Below are 23,570 nucleotides of genomic sequence, written 5' to 3'. Positions count from 1 at the left end.
CAGGGACACGGTGGAGTCACTCACCCTGGATGTGTTTAAGGGTGGTTTGAATATGGTGCTTAGGGCTATGGCTGAAGCCCTAAGTTTATGGTGAGTCTTGTAGAGTTGTGAGGTTGGACTTGGTGATCCTGAGGGGCTTTTCCAGCCTGGATGCTTCTGTGATTGTGTGGAGAAAAGGGAACGTAAAGAAATAACCTCGAGACTTAATGAAACCAGCAACACCACTTCTTATACACACTGAGGCCAAGCAGCTCACAGAAACAAAACCACTGCCAGGCAAGTTTTTAATGGTGTGCTTGGACAAGACTTTGTGCTGGGGGACTGCTGAGCACGTTCTGGCACACTCCAGGCTGCGCCGACCACCTGGCGTCGCCTTGGGTCGTCTGCACAGCACAACGAGACAGAGCTACACAACGACAGAAGCCACAGGCCAGCCCTACAGGCAGCACCCACGGGTCTGAGGAGTCAGCCACATCAGGGGATGCTCCTAGGCTGGCTACAGAAAAGCAAGTGACAGCAAGGGACAGCACCACACAGCTCAGATGCCCAGGTATCTGTTCATCTTGCTCAAGGCATCGCAGACGGTGTTCAGGTCGCTGCGGAGGTCCTGGACCACGTTCTCTATGCTCCTGGTGTCCTTCAGGATCTCAATGCTCTGCGTGTAGGGATTGAAATACACGGAGAAGGGACGGTTGATTGACTTGGCAAAGTCCCTAGAAGAAAGAAATAAAGAAAGAAAAGGAATGGACACCTCTGTGGTGTCCTGGGCCAAAGATGAAGAGACTGCCACAGTCTGCTCTGTCTCGTGAGACCACAAGCACTGTGCCTACCCTAAGTCACCAGATGCAGCTCTGTCTTTACCTGCAGTGCTTCTGTTCATAGAATCATAGAATCAAGCAGGGTGGAAGAGAGCTCCAAACTCAGCCAGCCCAACCTAGCACCCAGCCCTGCCCAATCAACCAGACCATGGCACTAAGTGCCCCAGCCAGGCTTGGCTTCAACACCTCCAGGCACAGACTCCACCACCTCCCTGGGCAGCCCATTCCAATGCCAATCACTCTCTCTGACAACAACTTCCTAACAACATCCAGCCTGAACCTGCCCTGGCACAGCTTGAGGCTCTGTCCCCTTCTTCTGTTGCTGGCTGCCTGGCAGCAGAGCCCAACCCCACCTGGCTACAGCCTCCCTACTGGTTTTCTTTTCACTCTAATTTCTAATTATCTAATCTATCTAATGATCTAATTTCTCTCTTTAACATACCCCAGTTAGCCTTTAAACCAGCACAAGCTCTTCTTTCCCAACTGCTGGAGGAGAGAGAAGGAGCTCTGGGGGCTCCTGGAGCCAAGGGACATAATTTACCTCATTTTTTCTTTGGCTTCCTCGAAACTTTCTGAGACGAAGTAAGCATCCTGGAAAGTAGTGATAAGGCATTCCTGCAAGCAGGTTGTCTTTGGGTCAAATGTCTTCACGTTGGCCTTGTCAGAGAGAGCATGCTGCAAAACACACCACAGCACCTGCTGAGTGGGATTAGGGCACCGCCGTCTGTCTGCACCACGGCTCTCACCCCCCTCTGCTCTCTGCTTCCCCTTAGCTGGTAGCTTCCCTTGCTCTGCAGAGTGAGCTTTTTTCAGGTTCAACTCTAAACAGCTCTTTTGAGGAGAGGATTTCCCCCCCAAAAAAAAATTATCAGTACAGCTGCAAATATGTACTGCCCTAAAATGTCACTTACCTGGCAGAAGTGATCGCTGGCATCCTGGCTGGGACCAGAAATGCTGTGGCCAGCAGGAGCAGGGAGGGGATTGTGTCCTTGGACTCTGCTCTGGTGAGGCTACAGCTTGAGTGCTGTGTTCAGTTTTGGGCACCTCAATACAAGAGAGCTGTGGAGGTGCTGGAGCCAGGGCAGAGGAGGGCAACAGATCTGGGGAAGGGCCTGGGGAATAAATCTGCTGATGAGAGACTGAGGGAGCTGGGGATGGGTAGTGTGAAACAGAGGAGGCTGAGGGCAGAGCTCATGGCTGGCTGCAGCTACCTGAAGGGACACTGTGGAGAGGCTGCTGCTGGGCTCTGCTCACAGGTCATTAGTAGTAGGGGTTTAAGAGGAGGCTGGCTGAGGCACTCAGTGCCATGGGTTAGTTAATTAGAAGGGTTAGGTGATAGGTTGGACTCAGTGATCTCAGAGGTCTTTTTCAATCTGGTTGATTCTGTGATTCTGTAACAAGAAGGAATGGCCTCAAGCTGCCACTGGGCAGGTTCAGACTGGACATTGGGAGCATTTTTTTCCTGGCAGGAGTGGTCAGGCACTGGAATGAGCTGCCCAGGATGGTGGTGGGGTTGGGTGGTTCAAAGTGGTTTGGCTGTGGTGCTTGGGGCTATGGCTTAGGGTGCACTTTGTAGAGCAGGGATCTGGGCTGGGCTTGGTGACCCTGAGGGGCTTTGCCAGCCTGAACCTTTCCTTGGTTCTGTGACTGTCTTGCTGAGTGAACTGGGCCTGGCCAAAGCACTCCTGTGCTGTCCATTCTCATGCCAAAACTCTGCACTGTTTTCTTGGCAGTGAGTTGGTGATCAAAACTGTTAACCCATTAACTACTGCTGGTTTGTTGCCTGTTGCTGTCACACAGACCTGAGCAGCAGAACTCTGCAAACACAAACTCCACCACCAAACCAGCAGCCCCAGAGCAGACACTGGACAGATGAGGCTACCCAGAGAGGAGATGCCCAATAGCCTCTCTGTCTGCATGGCTGGCACAGGGAGCTCTCAGAACTGAAAACCAGGAGTGCAGGCATTTTCCAACCTCATCTTTTTCTAGCTCCCCTTTCCACATGGATGCTTGTGTTAGCTCCTGGATCCAGCCTTTCTAGGACACACAGATATTCAGTCTCAGTGCTCTGTGCAAAAGCACAAGGTAAGGAAGGAGAGGACATTTAGGTCAGTGTTCAACCTTCTTTGGTCCCCTAACATCTATCCAGAGTAAAGATGTGCATGAAAAGCAGAAAGAAATGACAGAGAGGGAGCAGATCCCTGAGGCCCAAAGGTGCCCCTTACTTTCTGCATAGCCATCCTTTAAAGCAGAGGAAGCTATTAACCTTTAAGGTGTTCACCACATCTTTCATCCAAACTGAATCCCAAACTCCTGTGAAAGGCTCAGAAAATATCAGACTGGCTCTCAAGCTGAGGGGTCCAAACACAAGGATGGAAAACTGGAATGAGAACCTCTCCCTTCCACCTCCTCTCTCCCCCCAAAAACAAATGCTTGAAAGAAGGCAGCATGGCATCCTCAATACCAGGGAAATCACTTTCTCGAGTGCATGCAGATTTGCCTGCTCACAAGGCTGTTTCCAGCCACCAGAGCTGGAAAGCAAACCCAGAAATGGTCTGGCTGTGAAGACAGCGACTCAGGTATCTAAGCACAGCTACCTCTGGGATGTCTGATGCCTCTGCACAAGGACACAAGACCCTCTACAACACAGGACTTAAAGATCACAGGATGGTTAGGGGCTGGAAGGGACCTCTGAGAGCTTCCAGTTCAACCCCCACCACGTCAGGAGCAGAGAATTCAGTGGACTGCATCCACCTGCATGCAATATTCCAGGTGGGGCCTGACTAGGGCAGAGTAGAGGGGGAGGAGAACCTCCCTCAATCTGCTGGACACACTCTGCTTAATGCCCCCCAGGATGCCATTGGCCATCTTGGCCCAAGGGCACACTGCTGTCCCACACAGAACTGTTCTCCAGCAGCACTCCCCGGTCCCTCCCCACAGGGCTGCTCTCCAGCACATCACCTCCTAACCTGTACTGCTGCAGTTTCTTGTTCCTGGCCAGGTGCACCCTTGAACCTCATGAGGCTCCTCTGTGCCCAGCTCTGTCTGTGCCAGTCTCATACACGCTTCTGGAGTGGCAGCTGAAGAGCTGGGCAGATACACTGGGGCCCCTCAGATGGCACCAAGCATTCACAGTGAGCAACTGGAAACCACTTCCTAAGGGACACCAGTACTGACCCATGAAATAAAAGAGTTTGGGCTCCCAGGTTGTACTCTGAATATTAAACAACAACAACAGCAGCAACAAAAAACAACCAAACAACAAACCAAATACCACAAAACCCCTAATCAACTGTAACAAAGCCAACATTTGGAGCTATTCAGGTTTTAAAATCAAATAAAGCTTAAAAAGAAATGAACAGGCAAATTCTTCAGCTAGCAAGGGGGGAACTGAGAGGAGTTACAGCTACTACACCATCTGAGGAGTCCAGGAGGGCAGAATAAGGATACAGGTGAGAAGCTGCCTGTGTGTCACTACTGATTTCATCTCCTTGTCATCCCAGGGGGCAACACAGAGGCTCCAAAACCTGCTCTTCAGTGTCTTCCTGCTTACCTACAGCAGAGGCTGCCAACCTGACAGAGTCCTCATTTCACCAGAGCTTTTACTGCTTCCTCAGCATAACTGCAAATAGTGCCCAGGCCAACAAGGAGAAGACCCTCTGCTTAAAAAGGGCACTAAAAGGAGCATCTGGGATCCAGCTCTGGACCTGCTTCAGAGAGCAGAGCAAAAACCTGCCTTGGAATCTTTGTGGTTCTACAGCCTGAAGCTGCCTCTTCTTAACATAAAGCACCATTAAAACAAAACCTGCCTGCATATTGCATCTGGCTTCAAAAACCTACAGCTAAAGATTCAAAATCTACCTCTCTGTTAAATATAGAAGCACAGAACAGGAATATGTGACCTGACAGGCTGAGGGAGCTGGGGGTGGTCAGCCTGGAGAACAAGAGGCTCCAGGGAGACCCAACAGCAGCCTGCCAGTACCTAAAAGGGGCTGCAAGGAGGCTGCAGAGAGACTGCAAAGGCCTGCAGGGACAGGATGAGGGCAATGGCTTCATAGGATCAGTCAGGTTGGAAGAGAGCTCCAAGCTCAGCCAGCCCAACCTAGCACCCAGCCCTGACCAACCAACCAGACCATGGCACTAAGTGCCCCAGCCAGGATTGGCTTCAACACCTCCAGGCACAGAGACTCCACCACCTCCCTGGGCAGCCCATCCCAATGCCAATCACTCTCTCTGACAACAACTTCCTCCTGACACCCAGCCTAGACCTGCCCTGGCACAGCTTGAGATTCTGTCCCCTTCTTCTGTTGCTGGCTGCCTGGCAGCAGAGCCCAAATCCACCTGGCTACAGCCTCCCTGCAGGCAGCTGCAGGCAGCAATGAGCTCTGCCCTGAGCCTCCTCTGCTGCAGGCTGCACACCCCCAGCTCCTTCAGCCTCTCCTCACAGGGCTGTGCTCCAGGCCCCTCCCCAGCCTTGCTGCCCTTCTCCAAACACCTTCCAGCACCTCAACATCTCTCTTGAATTGAGAGGCACAGAACTGGACACAGCACTCAAGGGGTGGTTTTAGCAGTGCTGAGCACAGGGGAAAACTTCAAACCAGAGCAGAGCAGACTGAGATTGGATGTGAGGAACAGGTTCTGTACCATGAGGGTGGTGGAACACTGCAATAGGTTGTCCAGGGAGGTGGATGTAGAATGAGGCCAGTCCTGGAGATATTCAAGGCGAGGCTGGACAGGGCTGTGGGCAACCTGCTCTAGCTGAGGATGTCCCTGCTGAGTGCAGAGGGGGTTGGACTGGATGAGCTTTGGAGGTCCCTTCCAACCCAGACCATTCCATGATTCCATCTACTGGCAGCTGAAGTTGACAGGAGACTCCTTTAAGGCCAGAGTTCAGGAGAGCATCCCATGAAGTAAATGGATTAAAGCTCCCAAAGATATTTGGGCTGCCTTTTAGAAGCAGTTTTAATAATTGAAATGTACATTACTCCTGCCTTATCTCAAAGCCCCAAATACACACTGTGTAATAGAGTTAGCCAGAGCTAACCTGACTGTATTAGGCAGAACATTTTGTAACTACTTACTGTATTATTCCTTGCCCCCCAGGCTTCATTTTTAATCTTCTCTCTCTCCTTATTTTGTTGTGCTTTTAAAGTGTTCCTTTTCTCTTGATGCTTCCATAGCATGCACAGCAGCAGCTGCATTTTGCACCATCCAAAAGCTAAATGCTGAGTGGGAGGGGGAGAAAAACCTTGAAGGAAAGCCTATACTGAGGCTGGTGCCCACATTCCTCTAGCTTGTCTGTTTCTTTGCTGCTGAAGCTGGTGAGCAGATTGGCTGAGTGGAGCAGTGCAATATGGAAACAGGGAGGACTGAACAAGCCATAAGGTCACCTGCAAGGCCCAAATACTGCTGGCCACTTCTGCCCTGGAAAGAGTGTGACTCCTGAGCTGCATCAAGAGAAGTGTGGCCAGCAGGGCAAGGAAGGTGATCCTCCTCCTGTACACTGCTCTGGTGACATCCCACCTGAAGCACTGTGCCCAGCTCTGGAGCCTCTATTACAGGGAAGATCTGGAGGTGCTGTGCAGGATATTTACTTTTTTTGTTGTTGCTGTTCAAAAGGATTCTTCTGTGCATTTACACTCCAAGAGTATCACAGAGTGAAGAGCAGATGTGGGAGCACAAAGGTGTGGTAAGAAGATATGACTAGACAAGACTGATGTGTTTATGACACTGGTGGCAGCAGATTTATTGTGCTCCTGAAGATCCATTGCCTTACTTTTCTGCCCTGAGATATTGCAAATGATGTGATGGGCATTTTCAGGGTCATCCTCTGATGATGCTGTTAGTTTAAAGCAAAGGCCTGGAGCTCTACAGAACCCTGCAGAGAGTTTGGGACTCAGCACTATGTGTGGTTGGCCAGAGCAAAACAAGTGAGACATGTTCCTCTCTTTGCATTAACAAACTTTGCCTCCAGTGAGGAATAACAAACTGCAGCAGGACAGGCTGGGAGGTGACTGCTGGAGAGCAGCCCTGTGGAGAGGGACCTGGCAGTGCTGGTGGAGACATCAATGGCACAGCAATGTGCCCTGCTGGGCAAGAGGGCCAGTGGGGTCCTGGGGGGCATTAAGAGGAGTGTGTCCAGAAGATGGAGGGAGGTTCTCCTTCCCTTCTACTCTGCCCTGGGGAGACCTCATCTTGAGTAGCCAATCAACCAGACCATGGCACTAAGAAGTTCAAACAGAAATAAGTTTGTATTTTATAGTTCCATGACCTTGTTGCTGTCTACAACTACCTGAAGGGAGGCTGTAGCCAGGTGGGGTTGGGCTCTGCTGCCAGACAACCAGCAACAGAACAAGGGGACACAGTCTCGAGTTGTGCCAGGGCAGGTCTAGGCTGGATGTTAGGAGGAAGTTGTTGTCAGAGAGAGTGATTGGCATTGGAATGGGCTGCCCAGGGAGGTGGTGGAGTCTCTGTGGCTGGAGGTGTTGAAGCCAAGCCTGGCTGGGGCACTTAGTGCCATGGTCTAGTCAATTGGCCAGGACTGGGTGCTAGGTTGGGCTGGCTGAGCTTGGAGCTCTCTTCCAACCTGCTTGATTTTGTGATTCTACTTCAGCCCTTACAGACCTATTTCATCATTTAAGTGGCAGTTAACATCTTAAAGGAAGCTTTTAGGTCAAACACCACATATTAAAAGCTGGGTTGGTTTTTTAAATCTGGGGAACTTCCTTGGCTTTTGAAAGTCAAAAAACCCTTCACATCTAACTACTGTTCTACCAAGATGCAAAGGAGGTTGTCTCTGCTTCAAGGGCACTTACCTTTAATTCACCAATAGATGACAGGAGCCCTGCCCCATAAGCACGGAGTTGTCCTTCTTGCTTGCAGAGGCCAAACTCAATGGTAAAAAAATAGCACTGTAAAAGACACAGACACAGAGAGGGCAGCTGGCAACAGGCACTTCAGCAGTGGCAACTGGTGTCCCAGCCACTCAACTGCCCCACTTGGCCAGGACTTCAAGTCTTTGAGATATATATGTGTACAGTTCTGGGCTCCTCTATTCAAGAGAGATGTTGAGGTGCTGGAAGGTGTTTGGAGAAGGGCAGCAAAGCTGGTGAGGGTCCTGGAGCACAGCCCTGTGAGGAGAGGCTGAGGGAGCTGGGGGTGTGCAGCCTGCAGCAGAGGAGGCTCAGGGCAGAGCTCATTGCTGTCTGCAGCTGCCTGCAGGGAGGCTGTAGCCAGGTGGGGTTGGTCAGAATCACAGAACCTTAGAGGTTAGAAGGGAAACTTCTTTCCAGTGAGGGTGCCAGAGCCTGGAGCAGGCTGCCCAGAAAGGTTGTGGAGTCTCCTTCTCTGGAGCTTTTCCAGACCCACCTGGATGCACTCCTTGGGCAGGGGAGTTGGACTGGATGATCTCTGGAGGTCCCTTCCAACCTCTACCATCCTGTGATCCTGTGACACATATCTGTGGGCATTTATTACCTTGCCTGACAACTCAAGGCTTTGTGCAAAGGGACTCAACTCCACTGAGCCCAATACCTTGACATATCTCTGCAGGAAATATGAATCTAAGATGAGAAACAACCCAGTCCTTGGTACTAACTCTAGTGCTCTTCTGAGTAACTTGAGAAGAGACCTTAACACGATGATGGGCTGGGGCTGGGGGTGGGTTTTTTTGGTCTACTTCCTCTTTAAACCCCTACTCTCCCAGGCTGAACATCATACCAGATGCAAAAGAGCAGAAATTAGCAGCTCTTTTATGTTTAACAAATGCTTAGAAATGGGAGAAATGATTCATTTCTCTGCCTGTCAGGAGTTCCTGCAGGGCTGGTGATTCACCCAGCAGGGCACAATGCAGCAGGACCTGATAACAAAGAATAAAAACATGAGCCCCACGTCTGAGCCAAACCTGCCAACTCAGCTGGGGAAGAAGAAAAGGGCTGCAGAGACTTCAAAATGTCAGATCCCATCACAGCAGTCAAAGGCACTGATATCCACCAGAGCAGGTGAGAGCACAACATTGCCAAACAACAAATAAATACAGCTCAAAGCTGCATCTCTGCCTTGCCTTTGACTCTCATAAACCAAGCTGGCAGAAAAGTTTTCATTAGCTGCAGTGGTTCAGGTCACCACTTAAAAGGGGTCCAAAAAAACCCCAAGACATCTCAGGGTGAGGCAGCTTGGTATAGAAAATGACAAAAGCATCACTAAGGGAGTGAAGAGTGAAGCTGAGAGTCCTACAGCCAAGCTGTAGAGTGAAAGAGAGGAGGCTGAGGGCAGACCTCATTGCTGCCTGCCCAGACACTGTGCAGAGGCTGCTGCTGGGCTCTGCTCACAGGGAACTGGAGGCAGAACAAGGGGGAATGGCCTCAGGCTAAGGAGGTTTAGATTGGACATTGGGAAGAAGTCTTCCATGGAGAGAGAGGTGAGGGAGTGGAATGAGCTGCCCAGGGAGGTGGTGGAGTCCCCCAGCCTGGCTGTGTTTCAGGGGGGGTTGGCTGTGGTGCTTGGGGCTATGGTTTAAGGTGAATCTTGGTGGTCTGGTTAGATGGTGAAGGAGCTTCCTTCTGGCCACACAAAGATGTGCTGTGGGACTAAGTTTAGCTTTAGATTGGACATTAGGGACAAGTTTAGGCTTAGATTGGACAATAGGGAAAAGTTTAGCTTTAGATTGGACATTAGGGATAAGTTTTTCAGGGAGAGAGTGGTCAAGGACTGGAATGAGCTGCCCAGGGAGGACCAAGGCAGTGACAGTGTCCAGTAAAGCAGTCGGGCTGAGGAGGACCAAGGCAGTGTCATGCTGCCCCCAGGACAATGCCCACTCAAGCAGCCTGTAGGGCCAGCAGAGGGAGGGAAGAGAAATGCTCTGCCCTGCTCCTGAGTGTGAGTACAGCTGGGGATGGAAGGGCAGGTGGTGGAGAGCTAACAATGGCACAGGAGAGAGCAAAGCAGGGCTGCTCAGGGGTAGGGTGCTCATCAGAGAGGGAGACCTTCATTTCCCTTCCTCCCTGATGGAAAAGCAGCACAGGAAAAGGAAGTTTGGGGTTTTTTTTAACCTCAGCTCAAAAGCTATTATAATTGTTCCTGTTATAAAAGGGAGTTATGAGTCAACCCTTGCTGATGGGAGCCCTTCCTCAGCACCTGCTAAGGCTCTCACTATATCTCACCCAAATAAAACACACACAAACCACCGACCAGATGACAAAATACTTCTGCCCACTGCTAACTTCTGCTCTTAAGAGGCAGCATTAAGAAAGGCCCTTCCAGTGAGGAGCTGATTTTCTGCTAAGTCACACAGATGCAGCAATTCACAGTATCCCAGAATGTCAGGGGCTGGAAGGGACCTCCACAGCTCAGCCACACCAAACCCCCTGCCAGGGCAGGATCTCCTACAGCAGATCACACAGCAACACATCCAGGTGTGTTTGGAATATCTCCAGAGAGAGAGACTCCACAGCCCCTCTGGGCAGCCTGTGCCAGGCTTCTGTCACCCTCACAGGGAAAAAAATCCTCATCAAGTTTAAATCATAGAATGTCAGGGGCTGGAGGGGACCTTGAAAGATCATCTGGTCCAGTCGCCCTGCAGAGCAGCAGCACCTGCAGCAGATCACACAGCAACACATCCAGGCAGCTCTGCAATAGCTCCACAGAGGGAGACTCCACAGCCCCCCTGGGCAGCCTCTGCCAGGCTTCTGCCACCCTCACAGGGAAAAAATTCCTCCTCAAGTTTAAATGAAACTTCCTCTGCCTCAGCTGCCACCCATTGCCCCTTGTGCTGGCACTGGGCATCACCCAGCAGAGCCTGGCTCCAGCCTCCTGCCACTCACCTTTCAATATTTACAACTCCTGCGTTGAAGAGAGCTCTGCTTAGCTATGAAAATGAGATAGCTCACCCAATGCTGCCATCTTCAGCTCCTCAGTCAGCAGCACACAGTCCCTCCCACCCACCCACAGAGGCAGCTGGGTGCATTAGGAGACTCCACAGGCTTTGGCAAGGTGTGCTCCCAACTCTACTAACACCAAAGCAGTTAAGTATTAACTATGAAGACACTCTGACGAGCAGATGCCATCTGCCTGTCTCTGCATGCAAAGCTGCACTGGCTGTGGCACCCTGCACTGCTCTGAGAGGAGATCCAATCAATGATCAGAAGCACAGAATCACCCAGGCTGGAAAAGCTCCTCAGGAGCACCAAGTCCAGCATTAGAACTCTACAAGACTCACCTTAAACCAGAGTCCCAAGCACCACAGCCCTGTGCCAGGGCTCTCTCACCCTTACACTCAAGAAGTTCTTCCTCCTGCTGAGCTGGAACCTCCTGTGCTGCAGTTTCCATCCCTTGCCCCTTGTCCTGTGGCAGGGCACAGGTGAGCAGAGGCTGTCCCTGTCCCTTCCTTCCTGACCCCCAGCCCTCAGCTCTTGGCAGACATTGCTCAGATCCCCTCTCAGCCTTCTCCTCTGCAGCCTAAGCAGCCCCAGGGCTCTCAGCCTCTCCTCCTCAGGCAGTGCTCAGTCCCTTCAGCATTAACATTTAGGCACTGTCCTGCATTTTAAACTGGACTTAGTAAAAACACTCAGTCAAATAATTAGAACCACAGAATCAGTCAGGGTTGGAGAGGACCACAAGGATCACCAAGATCCACCCCCCCCTGCCATGCCCAGGGACACCTCACACTAGAGCAGGCTGCCCACAGCCTCAGCCAGCCTGGCCTGAAACACCTCCAGGCAGGAGGCTTCCACCACCTCCCTGGGCAGCCCCTGCCAGGCTCTCACCACCCTCCTGCTCAACAACTTCTTTCTAAAGAACTGCACTGAAGGGTACTTAGAAAATTTCAAAGGCAGAAAAAAAAAAGGGGGGGGGGGAAGGTTTGATAAGCTCAGCTCTCCTCATCTGAGTGATTTGTGAGGCTTTGAAAATCACTCCTCACACCACATCCCTCTGCGTTCGGGAGTGCTCCTCCTGGGAGCCGTCTGAAGAGCTGGCGCAGGGCGTTAGGTGCTAAGATCACAGAGCCACGACTTCAAAACCTGACTTGTCTATGGAAAGGCCTTTCAAGCCCTCCCACTTTGCTTAATTTTCTTCAGGTAGAGCTTAGAGACTGACATTTGTGTTCACTTGGCAGTTTCCAGCACGATGTACTCCACAAGACTATCTGCTCGCTCGGGATGAGTCCTGACAACAGCAACCACGTCAGGGGCTGATGCACTTCTGCTGCCTGTCACAGGGGGAAGGAGGAGAGACTGAGTAACTGCATGAACTGCAGGCACAGATGCACAGTCCTGCACCTGGCCAGGAACAAGAAACTGCAGCAGTACAGGTTAGGAGGTGATGTGCTGGAGAGCAGCCCTGTGGGGAGGGACCTGGGAGTGCTGCTGGAGAACATCCATGGCACAGCAATGTGCCCTGGTGGGCAAAGAGGTCAATGGGATCCTGGGGGACATTAAGAGGAGTGTGGTCAGCAGAGCAAGGAAGGTTCTTCTGCCCTCTACTCTGCCCTAGTGAGGCACTGGAATATTGTATCCAGTTCTGGGCTCCCCAGTTCAGGAGGGACAGGGATCTACTGGAGACAGTCCAAGGGAGGGCTGCAAGGATGCTGAAGGGGCTGCAGCACTGCCTGAGGAGGAGAGGCTGAGAGCCCTGGGGCTGCTTAGGCTGCAGAGGAGAAGGCTGAGAGGGGATCTGAGCAATGTCTGTCAAGAGCTGAGGGCTGGGGGTCAGGAAGGAAGGCACAGGGACAGCCTCTGCTCACCTGTGCCCTGCCACAGGACAAGGGGCAAGGGATGGAAACTGCAGCACAGGAGGTTCCAGCTCAGCAGGAGGAAGAAGTTCTTGAGTGTAAGGGTGAGAGAGCCCTGGCACAGGCTGCCCAGAGAGGCTGTGGAGTCTCCTTCTCTGGAGCCTTTGCAGCCCTGTCTGGATGTGTTCCTGTGTGACCTGTGCTGGATTCTCTGCTCCTACTGTGGCAGGGGGGTTGGACTGGAAGCTCTCCAGAGGTCTCTCCCAACCCCTAACATCCTGTGAGCCTGTGCTGACAGCAACCCTAGCACACAGACAGGAATATCTGCCCCTTAGAGGAAATGCTATGGGCAGAGCTGTGGCCCCAGGCTGCTATGTAGAGGCAGAAGCAATCACTTTATACATAGATAAAATCAGTTGCTACAAAGACAATACCACTAACACCTGTGAGAACTTGCAACACCTCTGCCCAATAAATATCCTGAAGAAAACACCTTCACATTCTTCCTACTGCATTTAAGATCTCAGAGCAGTGAAATGGACCACTCTCAATTCAGCTGCCTGTGACATCTCCACGACATGAAAAGGTTCACTGCTTTTTCTTTAGGAGACCTCTAATATTTTAGCTCTAAAATTATCCTCCTAGGGGCCACATCTCTCACCTAGCTGTAATTACATTGTGAGGAGAAGTTACAGACCACTGACTGCTCTAGACAGCCTGCTCTGGTTGAGGACTGCCCCTGCTTGCTGCAGAGGGGTTTGGAGTAGATGACCTGCAAAGGTTCCTTCCAACCCAGACCATTCTGTGACTCTGTGACTTCCAAAAATGCCAGTCAGAAATTATTACTAAGAACTGATGAAGTAAAGTTGTTTTCTTCCTCTCCCTACCAGTTGCTCAAGCAGCAGGCCAGTGTTGATTCAGAGCTACCAGTGACTCCCATTTGTGCCTGCTTTCTTCATCCAGAGTTGGTGCAAATGAATATGTGAATATAGAAACATAGAATCAGTCAGGATTGGAAGGGACCGCAAGGATCACAGAATCATAGCATGGTTTAGGTTGGAAGGGACCTCAAAGATCATCCAGTTCCAAACCCCCTGCCATGCCCAGGGACACCTCACACTAGAGCAGGCTGCCCACAGCCTCAGCCAGCCTGGCCTCAAACACCTCCAGGCAGGAGGCTTCCACCACCTCCCTGGGCAACCCCTGCCAGGCTCTCACCACCCTCATGCTCAACAACTTCTTCCTCACATCCAGGCTGAATCTCTCCATTTCCAGCTTGGTTCCATTCCCCCCCAGTCCTATCACTCCCTGACAGCCTAAAAAGTCCCTCCCCAGCTTTCTTGTGGCCCCCTGCAGATCCTGCAAGGCCACAAGAAGGTCCCCTGGGAGCCTTCTCCTCTCCAGCCTGCACAGCCCCAACTGCCTCAGTGTCTCCTGACAGGAGAGGAGCTGCAGCCCTCTGGACAGCTGCTCATTTTTCCATCTCGAGGCCATCAACAGGTTTAAAGAGGAGTTGGCATTTCACATTTGGGCTGAATTACCCAAAATTCACAGCCTGTTGAGCAGCCCCAGGAATGCTGCACTCCAAGAAGCAGATAGATGGAGCACAGGTAGTAACCCAGGCAACTAAGGCAGCGCAGCCCAGCGCTGGAGCCCAGGCTTTCAGAGACAGAGGCTATTTGACAGCTATTCATGGGGGGAACATTATGGAGCAGAAATGCAGGGAGACTTTGTGAACAACAAATAAATCTCACGATGAGCTCGTGAAGAGATGGAAAAAAGGCAGAAGAAAAGAAGCCAAATTCAAGAGCTGAGCCTTTCATTACAGAGGATTCATCTACCTGCAACAGAGGCACTGACCCTACTCACAGCCAACAACCTCTCTAAAGAGGGAAACAAGAGCTTAATTTTTCACTTACCTTCTTCAAGCACTTGGTTTCTCCTGCCACTTGGAAGTCTAGTTAGGTTTGCTGAAACTGGGGGGGTTGGTTGCATATATTGCACAATATTCTCCTCTCCCCCCCTCGTCTGACTGCTTTGCATTCAGACCTTTCACTAAGGGTGAGTGCTTGGAACAACCTCTTTGTAAAAGCAGCAGCTCGAATAGCTGTGGTGCTGCTCATTAGAGGGAGATGTGCACCAGCCTTTGCATTTCCCTTGGTGGCTGCAGCAGACAGGATCCCTGCATACAAATACCTCTGTTGCAGGGAATCATAAGCAGAGAATCACAGAATCAAGCAGGTTGGAAGAGAGCTCCAAGTTCACCCAGCCCAACCTAGCACCCAGCCCTGCCCAATCAACCAGACCATGGCACTAAGTGCCCCAGCCAGGCTTGGCTTCAACACCTCCAGGCACAGAGACTCCACCACCTCCCTGGGCAGCCCATTCCAATGCCAATCACTCTCGCTGGGAAGAACTTCTTCCTAACATCCAGCCTGAACCTGCCCTGGCACAGCTTGAGGCTGTGTCCCCATGTTCTGTTGCTGGGTACCTGGCAGCAGAGCCCAACCCCACCTGGCTACAGCCTCCCTGCAGGCAGCTGCAGACAGCAATGAGCTCTGCCCTGAGCCTCCTCTGCTGCAGGCTGCACACCCCCAGCTCCCTCAGCCTCTCCTCACAGGGCTGTGCTCCAGGCCCCTCCACAGCCTTGCTGCCCTTCTCCAAACACCTTCCAGCACCTCAACATCTCTCTTGAATTGAGGAGCCCAGAACTGGACACAGCACTCAAGGTGTGGCCTGAGCAGTGCTGAGCACAGGGGCACAAGAACCTCCCTTGTCCTACTAGCCACAGGTGAGAGATGGAGGAGATGATGCAGATGACAGAGATGGAGATGATTTAGAAATGATAGAGATGATAGAGACAGATATGATAGGGATTATACAGATGATAGGGATAACAGGGATGGTAGAGATGATGGAAGTGATAAGGATGGCAGAGATGATAGAGGTGACAGGGATGATAGAGATCACAGTGGGGCTTAGCCCCCTGCAAAGGCCCTGCAATGATATCTTCCTTTTTCAGGACTTTGTAAAGAAAACTGACCATGGTAAACCAAACCCCAGAAACATCATCCTGCATTTGTAAGGAGGCAGAAAATTACACCTCAAGCAACACAAGGCTACAGTGGCATCAGCAGGGAGGCAGTTCTGCAGCTCCAGCAGAGACAAGACAGTGTTACATGGCAGCTGCCTACCTTGCAGGTGCACTGCATCCTCTGGAATAAGATCTGCTCCCCAGAGAGGCTCTGGAGTCTCCTTCTCTGGAGCCTTTCCAGCCCTGACTGGATGTGTTCCTGGTTGACCTGTGCTGGATTCTCTGCTCCTGCTGTGGCAGGGGGGTTGGACTGGAAGATCCACACCTTGAGTACTGTGTTCAGTTTTGGGCACCTCAATACAAGAGAGCTGTGGAGGTGCTGGAGCCAGTGCAGAGGAGGGCAAGGAAGCTGGGGAAGGGCCTGCAGAATAAATCTGATGAAGAGCAGCTTGAGCGAGCTGGGGATGGGTAGTGTGAAACAGGAGGCTGAGGGCAGAGCTCATGGCTGGCTGCAGCTACCTGAAAGGAGCTTGTGAAGAGGCTGCTGCTGGGCTCTGCTCACAGGTTATGAGTGATAGAAGAAGAGGCAATGGCCTCAAGCTGCCACTGGGCAGGTTTAAACTGGGCATTAGGAAACAGTTTTTTCCTGGCAGGAGTGGTCAGGCACTGGAATGAGCTGCCCAGGGAGGTGGTGGAGTCCCCAGGCCTGGCTGTGTTTCAGGGTGCTTTGCAAAACTGCACACTCGAGCAGCGAGTCCAAGGACACAATCCCCTCCCTGCTCCTGCTGGCCACAGCATTGCTAATCCCAGCCAGGATGCCAGTGGCTTTCTTGGCCCCCCGGGCACACTGCTGGCTCACACTCAGCTGCTTGTCCATTACAACCCCCAGGTCCCTCTCAGCTAGGCTGCTTTCTGTTTGTTAAACATCAGGCACTGGTGCCCCAATGCTTTCCCCTTCTTCATCATTTGACTCTTATCTCAAACAACTTCTAAACCTTGAGGGTTGAAGGTTTGTTCCTCTCCTATGGTGTTCAGAACAAATGATGTGCAAGGATGAGCCATTCCTTCTCCACTTCATTCTACAACGTGTAACAGGAATTCATGCTCAGGGCTCCCCGTGGCAGCTGAAGTGAGTGTTTGCTAATCTCTTTCTCAATCCACTGCTTCACATTCCAGCCACCTGGAGACCTGGCACAGTTAACATCAGAGGCACAGTCAAGTCTTTCGACATGTTAGCTGGGACACCAAGGCACTGGGAGCTTTGAAAGTCAAACTAAAGAGAAAGCCTCACCACTGTCCAGTCTGTGCTGCCTCACGTAGCACACCATCCACCACCAACCTTCACACCTCACAGCTTGCAAGCAGGGATTGTCTTTGGGGCTCTGCCATTCCTGCTTCCCAGATCTTTGTCCTGATGGGACTTTGTGTTAAAAAAACCCAGTCATAGAATCATAGAATCAGTGGAAGGGACCACAAGGATCAGCCAGATCCAACCCCCCTGCCGTGCCCAGGGACACCTCACACTAGAGCAGGCTGCCCACAGCCTCAGCCAGCCTGGCCTGAAACACCTCCAGGCAGGAGGCTTCCACCACCTCCCTGAGCAACCCCTGCCAGGCTCTCACCACCCTCATGCATCCAGGCTGCATCTACCCAGCTTTGTTCCATTCCCCCCAATCCTGTCACTCCCTGACAGCCTAAAAAGTCCCTCCCCAGCTTTCCTGTTTCAGTACTCTGTCCCCTGGGAGCCTTCTCCTCTCCATGCTGCACAGCCCAAACCACCTCAGGCTCTCCTCACAGCAGAACAGCTCCAGCCCTCTGCTCATCCTCATGGCCCTTCTGGGGATGTGATGTGGACACCTTCCAACACATCCATATCCTTCTTGTAATAGGGGCTCCAGCACTGATTTGATATGCTGCACAGGCAAGGGTGGCACCCCAGAAGTGGTCCCTCAACGCCGCTGCTTATAATAGAGCTTGGAGAGTATGACTCTTCTAGCAGAGACAGAGACTTGAACACTGACAGGTTGGCATGAGCCAAGGAAGAGCAGAATTTGGAACACACATACAAGAGACCACTTATCTGTCCTTCACCTGACAGCATTCCCATTGTAAGGGGAGTTACCTGTGCTGGGAGGATTGCCCCGGTTGTGCATGGCTCTGAAGAACAACCAGAGACCAAGAACAACCTCAGATGCCTTTCTTCCTCTGGCAGCCCGAGCCAGCAGCTCCACAAAAAACTGGCCCAGCCCTCAGGACCTGTTTCACAGTGGTCAAAAATAGCTACCCCTTCTCTAAAAAGGCCAAACTCCACTCCTCAGCAGGCATGCTAAAAAGAGGGCTCAGAAGGCATCAAACAGCAAGAACACCTCTTCAGGCTGCAAAGGCAGAGTCTGACCCTTTAAACAGGCTGCAACGCTCTAAGGGAACTGCCTCAGGGGAAACCTGGCACCAGATTCTCTGCCACCCGTGCTGGGAGAAGCTCCTGGCAGAAGGTAGATGCACAGATTAACAAGAAGCAAAGGTGCAGCAGCACAGCACAGCCCAGGCGACCTTCCTGTCAGAAGCAGAGTGTTGACTGAATCAGTGCCCAATGCCAGTCCACTGTCAGAAATAAGCACTGCAGTGAGAAGTACTCTTGGCCAGCCCAGCAACAGACCCCTCATGTCCTTTCTGAGAGGCAATCCCCTGGGAAAGGCACCAGGCACATGTAGTGCTTCTCATCTTCTCCCATGGCTCCCTGGAGCAGGCTGTACCCCGCTCAGCACCAAGCCAATTACTGCATATGGCAATTGCACTGCAGGGAGTGATGCACAGGAGCCACTGAGCCTTCCATGACATTTCAGCTGAGGAGAGCCATGAGGACCTTGCCTGGTCAGCAGCACAAGTCCAAAGGATGTGCTAAGGGAAGCTCTGTCTTCAGAAGGCACCACCTCAACACAAGGGGGAACTTCTTGAGTGTGTGACAGAGCCCTGGCACAGGCTGCCCAGAGAGGCTGTGGAGTCTCCTTCTGTGGAGACTTTCCAGCCCTGTCTGGATGTGTTCCTGTGGGACCTGAGATGGATTGTAAGGTCCTGCTGTGGCAGGGGGGTTGGACTGGATGATCTCTTTGGGTTCCTTCCAACCCCTGTGAAATCAGCTTCCTGGGGCTGGAAGGATCTCAGAAGGAGCCAAGGAAGTTTTAACACTCTTGTTCCAAAGGGAAAAAGAATAATCATAGAATCAGTCAGAGTTGGGAGGGGCCACAAGGATCAGCCAGTTCCAACCTCCCTGCCATGCCCAGGGACACCTCACACTAGAGCAGGCTGTCCACAGCCTCAACCAGCCTGGCCTGAAACACCTCCAGGCAGGAGGCTTCCACCACCTCCCTGGGCAACCCCTGCCAGGCTCTCACCACCTTCATGCTCAACAACTTCTTCCTCACATCCAGGCTCAATCTCCCCATTTCCAGCTCTCTTCCACTCCCCCCATTCCTATCACTCCCTGACAGCCTCAAAAGTCCCTCCCCAGCTTTCTTGTAGCCCCCTGCAGACCCTGCAAGGCCACCAGAAGGTCCCCTGGGAGCCTTCTCCTCTCCAGCCTGCACAGCCCCAACTGCCTCAGGCTCTGCTCACAGCAGAGCAGCTCCAGCCCTCTGCTCATCCTCCTGGCCCTGCTCTGGACCCCTTCCAGCACCTCCACATCCCTCTTGTCCCAGGGGCTCCAGCACTGGATGCAGTGCTCCAGGTGGGGTCTCAGCAGCACGGAGCAGAGGGGCAGGATCCCTTCCCTGCCCTGCTGCCCTCCCTGCTCTGGCTGCAGCCCAGGCTCTGCTGCTCCCTGGGCTCCCAGAGCACTGTTTCACAGTCACAACCACTTCAAATAAATAAATAAACTTCTGGCATCTATTTCCTGACAACTCATTTAATAGCTGGGCCTTGTTTTCAAACAGCAGAGTTTCCAACAGCAACACTGCATTGAAATTCAACACTCTTTTAATCACATAAATGCAAAGGGACTCCCAAAAGCTTTTGTGGCTCTTTGCATCTGCTGAACCTGCCTGGAAAACAAAAACACCCAACATCACCACCAAAAAAAGAAAAGAAAAGGTAGTAGGCATCAGCACAAAAGTTCTACTCATGTCAAGCTGTCAGACAGATCAAAGGAGAAAAGCAGCTGAGGGAATTTCAAATATCTCTTAATTTTGCTACTAAAAATATATCCAAATTGAAGATGCTTTTCACAGCCCCCAAACAAAACCTTTTTCAAGTAGAGTCGAGCATCTCCTTGTAGCTCCCCTGATATTAAGCAGTGAGGGCTTGTAAAAATCAATCTATCATAACCACACAGCAGTCAACTGAGTCACCACTGAGTTACCTGCCAGAACTCTGTAAACAGAAAGCAAATCACAGGAGCATGGACTCAGCAAGGCAGGGGAAGGTATAATGAGCAAGTACCTGGCAACAGAGCGAACACAGCTCATTGCTCTCTGCAGCTACCTGCAGGGAGGCTGTAGCCAGGTGGGGTTGGGCTCTGCTGCCAGGCAGCCAGGGGCAGAAGAAGGGGACACAGCCTCAAGCTGTGCCAGGACAGGTTCAGGCTGGATGTTAAGAGGAAGTTGTTGGCAGAGAGAGTGATTGGCATTGGAATGGGCTGCCCAGGGAGGTGGTGGAGTCGCCGTGCCTGGAGGTGTTGAAGCCAAGCCTGGCTGGGGCACTTAGTGCCATGGTCTGGTTGCTTGGCCAGGGCTGGGTGCTAGGTTGGAGGTCACCACCTCCCTGGGCAACTCCTTCCAGGCTCTCACTGCCCTCATGCTTAACAACTTCTTCCTCTGTGTGTGTTCAGTGGCTGTGCCTTCAGTGAGTTCCTTTCACTTTGCTGCATGTGAAACTCAATTATGACTGTTTTCTCCTGTGTTTTTATGGTAGGAACTACTAAGAGGAAGAAGGGTAGGGGAAGAACAATGTCAGGAAGAAGTTCTTTACCATGAAGGTGATGAGAGATTGGAACAGGTTGCCAGGGAGGTGGTGGAAGCCTCATCCCTGGATGGTTTTCAGGCCAGGCTGGATGTGGCTCTGGGCAGCCTGATCTAATGTGAGGTGTCCCTGCCCATGGCAGAAGATTGGAACTGGATGATCCCTGAGGCCCCTTCCAGCCCTGGCACTTCTGTGATTCTGCAAAGTACAGTCTCTGTGCTCTAGAAGTGACCAAAGATGAAGATCACCCTCAAGTAATCAGTGATCAGGCTCCCACTGACATGCAAGATTGCTGTGCTCATACGGCTCCTAGAGCCGTAGAATGGTCTGGATTGGAGGGGACCTCTGAAGGTCACCAGTCCAGCCCCCAGACTGACTGCAGAGGCACAATATGGATCTGTTTGTAAGCTGCTCTGTCTGTTCAAAGATGAAACATCAATCCTACAAAGCTGTTTATGCTCTGGAAATGCAAACTGTCTTCTTAAACTATAATTTCAGCCACTTTTAGATAGCCAAACAATATAATTGTAACAATTACAGGCTACTGATTCCAGGGAGGGAGGAGAGACCTTTAGAATGAGAGCAAAATGTATTGTGGGGATAAAGGGATAATCTGGGAGTACTCCCTCTTTCCAGTAGGTCTTGAACAAACTGGTTCATTTAGCACTGGTAGTAGGTACCATCTTTATCAGTCCTCCAATGATCACAGGCTCACAGGTGTTAGGGGTTGGAAGGGACCTCTGGAGAGCTTCCAGTCCAACCCTGCCAGAGCAGGAGCAGAGAATCCAGCACAGGTCACACAGGAACACATCCAGACAGGGCTGCAAAGGCTCCACAGAAGGAGACTCCACAACCTCTCTGGGCAGCCTGTGCCAGGGCTCTCTCACCCTTACACTCAAGAAGTTCTTCCTCCTGCTGAGCTGGAGCTTCCTGTGCTGCAGTTCCCATCCCTTGCCCCTTGTCCTGTGGCAGGGCACAGGTGAGCAGAGGCTGTCCCTGGCCCTTCCTTCTTGACCCCCAGCCCTCAGCTCTTGATGGACATTGCTCAGATCCCCTCTCAGCCTTCTCCTCTGCAGCCCAAGCAGCCCCAGGGCTCTCAGCCTCTCCTCCTCAGGCAGTGCTGCAGCCCCTTCAGCATCCTTGCAGCCCTCCCTTGGACTGTCTCCAGTAGATCCCTGTCCCTTTTGACCTGGGGAGCCCAAAACTGGATGCACTATTCCAGGTGGGGCCTGACTAGGGCAGATCAGAGGGGAAGGAGAACTTCTCTTGCTCTGCTGGCCACACTCCTCTTAATGCCCCCAGGACCTCACTGGCATACAGAAAGTTCTCTACAACACAGAGAATCACAGCATGTCAGGGGCTGGAAGGGGCCTCCAAAGCTCATCCACCCCAAACCCCCTGCCAGAGCAGCATCACCTACAGCAGATCACACAGGAAGATCTGAAGCTTACAACTGCAACTATCCAATGCAAGTGTAAAATCCCAAAGCAAGCCTGGACCTAACAAAGAGACTGAAGGAGTGGAGAGGTTTTCAAAGTGTGCTGATGTTCTGTTGACCTTGAACTGCAACCACTTCAGCCATAGCTGGAATCAAACCAAAACAACCAAAGTCAACCAAAACAAAGACACAAAGCCTTTTCTCTGTAGGCTTTTCTTTGGCTTCAAAGATGCTCTCAGGTTCTGAGTATTTGCTTTAACTTCAAAAAGAAAAAGGAAAAAGACAACTGAGAGGGCATCTGAGCAATGTCCATCAATAGCTGAGGGCTGGGGGTCAAGTAGAGGGGGCCAAGCTCTTTTGGGTGGTGCACAGCAATGAGCCAAGGAGCAATGGATGCAAACTGGAACAGAGAAAGTTTCAGCTCCACAGGAGGAGAAACTTCTTTGGAGTGAGGGTGCCAGAGCCTTGGAGCAGGCTGCCCAGAGAGGCTGTGGAGTCCTCTTCTGTGGAGACTTTCCAACCCCACCTGGATGCCTTCCTGTGTGGCCTGCCCTGGGTGATGCTGCTTTGGCAGGGGGATTGGACTGGATGATCTCTGGAGGTCCCTTCCAACCTCTAAGGTCCTGTGACTCTGTGAAGACTGTAAGATGGGCAGAGCCAAGGTCTCCCTGTGGTGCTGCCAGTGCAGCCTGATACAAGTCAGCCCAGACCTGCTGTCCCAGTCCTACCTGGAGAGTTGCTGTGGTCCAAGCAGTCCTCCAGGGAGGCAGAAGGAAATGGCCAAGTCCATCAAGATGCAGAGCACAGGAACTTGCAGTGGTAATGAAGATGTGGCTTCACTTCTCCCAGTGGTGTCACTGCAGCATGCTGCATTCACTGAAGGGCTAACTTGGTAAGAGATAAGTCCCCTTCTGTTCTCACCAGCCCTCAGCACTCAGAGGGGCTCAGGGCAGCTTGAACCTGTGCCTCAGCAGGCAGGCACCTCTGAGGGTCCTTTCCAACTCCTTTTCCCAGTACCATCAGGAAGGCTGCCAGCTCTAGGAAACAGCTACCAAAACGTGTGGTCTGCTGCAGCACACAACTTGGTTTGGAGAGAGGAAGAGACAGGGCTGCAGAATCATCTGTCCTCTGCAGCTGCTTCCCTCTGCACAGAACCCTCTCTCACTACCCAGCAGGTTTTGGCAAGTCAGTGATCAGCATTCATTTTGCAGCTCCAAACTCTGCTTTCATTTGCATGTGCACAGCCCTGCTGACTTCTTGGAGGGCTGGATGGAAACGAAGGTGTTTCAGCCCACAGACCTCAACTCACTGAGAACAACAGCAAAGCTTCCCTTGGCCTTCTGCAGCATCCAAGCTGGACCTACCCATCTCTAATTAAGCCACACTTACAACTCAATTATGGCAGACCACCCAAAAATGTCCCAATTGAAAATTTATGGAGGCCATTTGATGGAAAGATGAGGACCAGCATCAGAATCACTTCCAAAGCTGCAGCATTAAGTAATTAAGCCCTGGGCAGAGTTAGCTCTTCACAAACACAGTCATATTTTGTCTTCCTTCCATCCTCTTGGCTGTGCAAAGAAAGGAAACAAGCAGGAA

The 23,570-nt window shown here is 51.8% G+C and overlaps 1 protein-coding gene across 1 annotated transcript in view; it reads right to left on the bottom strand.

Moving 5' to 3' along the window:
* Nucleotides 1-207: 207 nt before the first annotated feature.
* Nucleotides 208-23,570, bottom strand: part of TPH2 (tryptophan hydroxylase 2) — a 63,658-nt gene continuing 40,295 nt past the window's right edge. Inside the window, exons 9-11 of the mRNA XM_064166270.1 lie at nucleotides 7,634-7,729; nucleotides 1,360-1,493; nucleotides 208-713 (exon numbers count right to left, since the gene is read on the bottom strand). Coding sequence (XP_064022340.1) covers nucleotides 539-713; nucleotides 1,360-1,493; nucleotides 7,634-7,729 — 405 coding nt within the window. The 3' untranslated portion in view covers nucleotides 208-538. The remainder of the gene's footprint in view (nucleotides 714-1,359; nucleotides 1,494-7,633; nucleotides 7,730-23,570) is intronic.

Source organism: Pogoniulus pusillus, chromosome 27 (assembly GCF_015220805.1).
Source record: "Pogoniulus pusillus isolate bPogPus1 chromosome 27, bPogPus1.pri, whole genome shotgun sequence".
In the NCBI taxonomy this organism is placed as follows: Eukaryota; Metazoa; Chordata; class Aves; order Piciformes; family Lybiidae; genus Pogoniulus; species Pogoniulus pusillus.
This window is presented reverse-complemented; position numbering and strand designations above follow the sequence as displayed.